This window comes from Tarenaya hassleriana, unplaced genomic scaffold (genome assembly GCF_000463585.1).
Source record: "Tarenaya hassleriana unplaced genomic scaffold, ASM46358v1 Cleome1, whole genome shotgun sequence".
Classification (NCBI taxonomy): domain Eukaryota; kingdom Viridiplantae; phylum Streptophyta; class Magnoliopsida; order Brassicales; family Cleomaceae; genus Tarenaya; species Tarenaya hassleriana.
The window spans coordinates 3,378,032-3,385,589 of record NW_010960187.1 but is presented as its reverse complement, the minus strand read 5'-3'; the positions used below and the strand labels follow the sequence as shown (position 1 = coordinate 3,385,589).

General features: G+C 36.1%; 2 protein-coding genes across 6 annotated transcripts in view; both read right to left on the bottom strand.

Annotated features, from left to right (window-relative positions):
* Positions 1 to 1,516: 1,516 nt before the first annotated feature.
* On the bottom strand, positions 1,517 to 2,477 carry LOC104808327 (zinc finger protein 6-like). Its single transcript, XM_010534008.1, has one exon. The coding sequence runs from the start codon at positions 2,390 to 2,392 to the stop codon at positions 1,649 to 1,651; it is 744 nt and encodes a 247-aa protein (XP_010532310.1). The 5' UTR covers positions 2,393 to 2,477; the 3' UTR covers positions 1,517 to 1,648.
* A 4,363-nt stretch (positions 2,478 to 6,840) lies between these two features.
* LOC104808304 (probable protein phosphatase 2C 15) overlaps positions 6,841 to 7,558 on the bottom strand; it is a 3,788-nt gene continuing 3,070 nt past the window's right edge. For 4 of the 5 annotated variants that reach the window (XM_010533980.2, XM_019203939.1, XM_010533972.2 and 1 more), the window contains 2 exons: positions 7,452 to 7,558; positions 6,937 to 7,365 (listed from right to left, as the gene is read on the bottom strand). In XM_010533980.2, the coding sequence (XP_010532282.1) occupies positions 7,232 to 7,365; positions 7,452 to 7,558 (241 nt within the window). In that variant the 3' untranslated portion in view covers positions 6,937 to 7,231. Of the gene's footprint in view, positions 7,366 to 7,451 lie in introns of all 5 variants that reach the window. The other variant, XM_010533997.2, reaches the window with a different exon arrangement.

The following is a 7,558-nucleotide window of genomic DNA, read 5'->3' as shown; positions in this document are numbered from 1 at the left end:
ATAAATATTTTTTATCATATGATATTAAAAAATTAATTAAAACTATTATAAAAAATATTTTAAAATAATATTCTTTTTCATAATTTATATCAAACGCAACCGCAACCGCAACGAATCATTCACTTCTAACCGTACCCACCCGCAATCGGTGCCAACAACAACTTATTAACCAGTCAATACTAATCGTTCATACTCGCTATCAAACGCTCTGAAAACGTCACCACCCGCAACCGCAACCGCTGCGGTACAACCAGTCGAACCCTAAATATAAATATAGGAAGATATGGATGGGGAAGATTAATTATAATAATATTTGTCAAGACGTTGACCATTTTAATGTAATAAAGCGAAAGGAAAAAATATATTGCAAAGAGAACAAAAAAATTCAAAAATATCATACCATATGATATGTCTTTTGTGAAGAAAAAAAATATCCTTTTCGTAGCATTTACTCATATGCTTCTATTGATCCCAATGGATCGATTTCTTACTTAGTGGAACTCCTTTTGGAATTTACACTTTACCCGTTCACATCTCTCGCCCCTAATAGGCCGTTATTATTAATAGACCCAATATATAAATTATGAACCTTTTTAAAAAAAAAAGATAAAAGTATGTTTTATCACATGAATATATGCTTTTTATACATTACTCTATTTTATTTTAGGTGACGTTTTGGAATAAATTTTTTGTTTCAAATTAAATGACGTTTTTCGGTTTTCCATGTAATTTTTAATATTCTCTACAAATTTACTTCTAATTAATAATATTTTAAATATTCTGCATGTTTAGAGATAATAAATTTTGATGCAATAAATAAGAATATTTTAGACAAAAAAAAAATTTAGTTTGTGTTTTAGTCTCAAACGTCAAATGAAACGGAGAGAGTATTTTATATATAGCATTAAAGATCTTATGTTTATGTGTTTTATTTAAACCATGATGGTTTCTCTTCTTTGTCACGCACACAAAATAACATTGTTTCATCATATTGACGTTTAAGTATTTTTTTTTTTGGGAAGATTTAATTCAATATATTAAATACCAAATATCCTATAAAATACTAAAAAATCAACGACCTAACCAAGATTCACGAGCTTTGTTGATGTAATACTAAACCTTATACATTTTGGTCCAACAAATAAATTAAAATATTTCCAAAGTGATTACACTAATCACGAGTATTAAGCTTAATTGATTAGATTCTCTATACACGTTGAGACTTTAAAATCAACTTTGCACCGAAAAGATTAGCACTAATGTCATACGGCTTCTTTGATTATTCTTAACTTCAATGCTTTGCAAACTCTCAAGAGAATATATTAAGCATCTAAGAATATTTTGTAAGCTTTTTATATGTCTTTTCATAAGTTTGCACCAAATCTGTATCATACAAGATATAACGACGATAAATATATTACAGATGTAATTATAAATTAAAAATGTTGGAGGTTATTATTCTCTTAAAGTACTTTAGGAATTTGAAAACCATTATCTTAAAGTTAATATTCCATAAACTTAATTAAGAGTAACAATCATTGGTTAATAGAGGAATTCCCCCCAAAAAAACAAATAATAATAGCATTGAACTGACAAAAATGTACAAGCAATCAGCCTCCGTGCAGTGTTATTGCAAGGGGTAAATTCGTCAATGACCAGAAGGCGCGAGGCTAAGGTGCAAATCCAAGCCCAAGCCATCGTCAAAAGCGGGTGCCACGTCCCCCCTTGTTATCCCACTCAACGAGGGCCCATCATCATCGACCCATGGGCCTCTCATTTGAGGCCCAACTAACCCAACGCCGGAATCACCTGCGACGCAGACGTACGGAAAACCATCAGCCGCCGCACCACCGGATTCGCCGGTGCTCTGTGTCGTGTACCCATGCGGCACGTGGATGTGCGACGGTGAAACGCGCGGGAGGTACACCCAAGGACCTCCCGGCGTCGGGACGCCGGAGCCGAGGAGGTGCTGAGGCGGAGCGAAGGCAGAGATAAACGGCGACGAAAAAGCTGTAGATCCGACGGTGAAAGTTGCGGCGGCGGCGGCGTGACGGGAGGCTTGAAGCTGTGAGCGTTTCAGCTGCTGACGCTCTTTCTTGTGAGCGTTCTGGTGACCCCCTAAGGCTTGCGAGTTGGCGAACTCTCTGCAACAGTACTGACACTCGTATTTCCGGTCACTTTCTCCGCCTTCGCGCCCACCGGTGACCGCGGAGGATGAGGGCGGGAAGCCACAAGGTTCAGGGGAAGCGACGGAAGATCTATGGTGGGTCTTGACGAGTGACGATGCTTCGGTTGTTTCAGAGAGGTCATCATCGATGTCTCCTTCTACGCTGAAACCGAAGAGCTTTAGGCGAGAAGTGCCTGTCTTTGAACGACAGTCGAGTTCCGCCATTATAGATGTCTGTTTTGTTCAGAAAGAGAGAGAGAGATGAGCAGAAAGTGTAATAAGAGAGGGAACATTGGTAGGTATATATATACACAGAGAAAACGTGAAAGTGAGATTGGGCTCTGTACAGTAACATGGGAAACAATATAGAGAGAGAGATTGAAATTAAACTCAAAGATTCAGTGTTTTTTTTTTTGGATCGGACATCCCAAGAAGACAGAGATTTTGGGACCCACTAAAGGCTTTTTGTTTTGGAAATTTCTTGAGTTTGGTTCCACACTGACAGATTTACGTTTTCCTACTTCGCTTTCGGTAAGTTTCATGTTTTCCTACTTTTGTCCAGAATTATCAATAAACTTTTTTCTTTGTTTGATCTAACCCCAAAATAAAAATATTTTTTATTCCCATCAAATTCTCTTATTTATTTACCAAAAAATAAAATTAAAGAAAACTCCCGGAATACGCTGAAATTAAAAAAATAATAATAATCACCGAATCTGCATATCTGAAAAGTAGCCGGTGATTATTTTAAGAGATTGTTTGACAAACTTTGTCCAACAATTTTAATGTTTACATGTTCGTATAAGGAATTTTATAAATAAATTTTAAAAAACAGACAAAAAAAATAGTTCCTGATAGATGAATCGGTGTCCAGTTATAATAAAACAAAAGGACGTGGAAACTGTGGTGCATGTGACATCGACGTATAGAACAAGGCAGTAAGTTATTTGTCTAACAAAATTTTATTTATTTTCGATAAATAAACGGCTTAGAGTGTGATTGAATGTTTAAGCCGATCGACATCGTGCTTTCTGTAACTTTCCATGATTTCTTGTTCTGTAAACCGGTCAGAATTTTTGTTCTTATATCTGATGTATTCGACCCTTTTCGGTTCATCAAAGACTCTTGTGTATAGATAACACGTGGACTGTATCGTTCAGTCCAAACGTATACATACAAATATGCAACATGTACAGAGTGTTCGTGTATATCAGTATATATATATATATAATTGGGACCAACCTGCTATGAATCCTTATTCTATGCATGGGAAGATCCAATTACTTGGTCAGCAGAACCAATCACATGTGTCATGTGTATGATAATCATATATATATATGTGTGTGTATGCATGCATGAATGTATGGTGCCGACAAAGAGGGGGAAGAAAGTCGTAGGGAAGAAGTGGAAGAAAACGCCGAATGATGGAAGTCGAAGGGTTTGAACGATGTGGAGTTAATGTAATGTAAGAAACATAAAAATCTAAGAAAGAACAAAGAAAAACAAGTTCTGCATGGCCCCACGTGTCCCATTTGCATTATCGTGCGTATCTATTTTCAGATACGCCTTTCTCTCTCTCTAGATCATGGCTTTTCATTAATTGACATTATCTATTTTTGTTTAGTTTTTTTTTTTATATTTATTTTGTAAGTTAAACATAGAATTCTTTTTATATATATATATATAAATGAGCGTATTACTTCCCAAAAAATGTGATTTACAGACCCCAATGGTTATCAATGACCAAAAGGTAACAATTCCCATGAATTTGTGGTATTTTACTTTCCAAAACAACACTCAAAACTATCAAAAGTGGCGATTGTCTCGGTGGATTGAAGTTCGGTGGTGACAATGTTCAAGCAAACGACATTGGGTGTCGCCTTGATGCATTACCTTCGAGGCTAAGAGCGCGTCTCGCATTGTGCGATCAATTTCCCGTTGGACTTCCTGCATAGACCGTGTTTTTCCCATGAATATCCTATTGTTTCGCTCTCTCCATAGTTCGTATGTCACCACTTGTATGAGAAGATTTGCTATGACAAGCTGACCTCTGTCCTTAGCATGGCCAGGATCATCAATCCATTGTCGACGAATCTGCATTCCCCAAGCCGCCAAGCAATCCGCCGTAGGCAGCCGTCCTTGGATTGTCTGCCAAACGAGAAAAGCCATCCGTGGTATTGATTTTTTGAACCAGACCATGTCATGCCATGCCAACAGGAAAAAAGAGAAAAAATAATGGCGGTACAACTATAGAATAACATTATTATTATTTATTATCATAGTTTCCAAATCTTGATTTGGAACTGAATGTGGAGAAAGGAAATTTTGGTGAAAGCGAAAAAGTTCCTAATCTGAAATCTAAAGTGGGACAGACAAAACAACCAATATGTAGACCAAACCATTATAACAAGTTTGGCTATGCCCAGACGGAATTAATTGTGGGTTGTGGGACGTGGTGGCTGGGCTCCATAGGCCCCACAAATTACGTGCCGATGACGACTGTGTCATTTGCATGATTGACGTTAGGGTTCACACACACACACATATATATATATATATATATATATATATATATAATCCGAATCTTACTAACTAGTACGTAGAAAAAGTGTATTGTAGACCCACATTATTTTGATATTTCAAAACAAGAGAGAATTTTCTGGAAATGTTTTTTTTAATCTTCGGTGATATAAGAATACACAAGAGAAAAATAGAAAATCTATAAACCCTAACTAAATTAAATCAATCTAAACCAAACTAACGTTTAACCGTAGCTACATCCTAATACATTACTTTACAAAATATTTATGCAAGAGAATGTTTACAAAACTCGAACCCGTGAATCCGTCATCTCTGTATCATAACGGTAACACTTTATCCGATAATATCTAAAAATCAAACGGACTGTTATTCCCTTAGATAGTTACCAAAACCGGTTAACCCTAATGGGAAAAACTATGGCTAACCAATCACCACCATGAACACTTTGTTTAACGCAGCATTGCTAATTAATAAATATTCATTATTATAATATCTGTATTTTGTTCATTTATATGGAATCCAATTTCTATATAGGTCAGTTTCAGCAATATGTCAGGCTGTAAAAACAACATTTTTTTTAATTATTAATACATCTACCATTACCAAAAAATATCGAATATTGAATAATTATAGAAAAAAACCAATTATTATACTATTAGACCAAGAATGATTTAAAATGGATAATTTAGCAATAAAATTTGTAAGATTTACTGAATATAATTAAAGTATTTGAGACAAAAACATCAATCTTTTCACAGATTAAAATATATTTGAGCAGGCGTTTGGCCAAAAGTCACTATCTCTTTCTTTCTTTTACAAACAATGGTCAAAGTCTGTGGGGATTCTAATTTTCTCGAGCATGTTTTCAGCTGCAATTTGTAATAAAATATTAAGATACGGACGTACCAAAATTATATAGACTCTATCAATAATATATGTAGTAATTTGAATACACTTGTTAATTAATCATAATAACTCTGTGACTAAATACAAAAATGGTTTCCTTGAAAATCTTTCTCTCCTTTTCTTTTTTCTTCCAATTTGACAAATGAAACTGCCAGCAGCTGTCTATTTTCATGATGGCATTTAGACATTAAAGTGGACCGAGGGACTAATCATATTTTTAATTATTTTATGTTCCATCTCACTTTGAAATTATAAAATGATGTCTAATTTTATCATTTTAAGATCTCCAAAATCGCAGTTTTGGCCCACCAAAATGGTGAGATTAATTCAACCAATGGGGTCAATGTGATATGTTAATCAATGCAAATAAAAAAGGTTGATTATAATTAAAAATGCATTAGCTTTCTAATCACAAATTTTATTAAATTAACTGTAACCCGCACATCAGGAAAGATCACGAGAGAGAGAGAGAGAGATCCACAAAAGTGTGACATCGATTTTCAAGTCCAAATCTCCTTTAATAGATATGTTTTTAAGCATTAATTAGTTCTTAGGCAATCCAAGCACAATGTAGGTGTGACTCACTAAAGCACCCTCATGAATTCCAAGCGATGACATTCAATCATGCAACTTAATTTATTTCCTAAGTCTTTCCTGATTTTCTCTAACATTTTTGTGCATATATACATATGCATATTTGCATATAATTAATTATATATATATACACACACACATATACGTGTAAGTAGATGTTGGATGGACTTAATGATTTAGTCATATATGCTTTAGGTTGCAACGCAAACTAATCAAAGTGGGACACGTGGAACATGCGCAAACAACATACATCCTTCAAAAGACTAATCATTCTTTTAATGAAATAATCATCGAACAATCAAACAAGTGGTAACGTTGCAGAAGCCATAGTGTCCTTGTTGTTCTCTGATTTGTACACATTTTCTGTCTCACATCGAGTAAGCACACGTGGATAATTTTTTATTTCTTTTTTTTCTTTAAACTTTTTTTAATTAAATTCATGTATTTCGTATTAGTTTTTACAGAGAAAAAAAAAGAATTACATCACGTGAATCTCAGATGACTGAATAGCCCATTAAAGGCCCAAATATGAAAGGCAATACCCATCTGGTAATTTCGGGCATCCCTATTATACAAGTTCCACACGTAAATGAAAAACGTAAAATACAATAATACCGAAATTTGGTTTAATATTGAATGAATAATATTTTATTAGGCTTTTCACGTGTGGACCCATAAAGCCCAATTTCAGATCCACAAAGAGATGGGGCCCACCCGCTTCAGACGAGTTGAGAGGCTGACGTCACTTAACGTCACGCGGCGTAATACATTTTCATTATGCACATCAATACGGTGCCGTATCATAAACACCAAAAGGTCCGAGAGATTCCGCACCTAAAATCTGACCCCCCCCCCCTCTCCCCAGAAAAAACAAAAGAACCAAAGAAGAAAGGAATTTCCGTAATGGAACGAACAGAAGAAGATGTTTGTTCTACAAGACTTTGACGCCACTCGGGCGTTTGCCTTCCATGGCGTCCTTCTTGTTCCTGCAGTCACCACAGAGGAACGGCCCCTGCCATGGCTTCAAGCTCGTCGAGAATATCGAACCAGCGTGAACCGATATCCCCTCGCTCGGGGCCAAGTCCACCTGGCATATCGCGCACGTGAACATCCCCTTCGTCTTCGTCGATACCTCCTCGCCATTCCCCGATCCCAACCTGCAAGGTTTCGACCCGAAAATGAATACGGTCCGAGCTTTCTCGGGTGTTTGCAGGGAAGGAGAAAGTAAAAGTAATGGACAGACCTTTCCGCGAGCATGGCGGAACCTTCTTCGAAGAGCTCTTCCACGTTTCCGACAGCCGAGAGTTTCTCCGAAAGTTTGTTCGATGAGCTCGATTTCTTTCGGAAGAG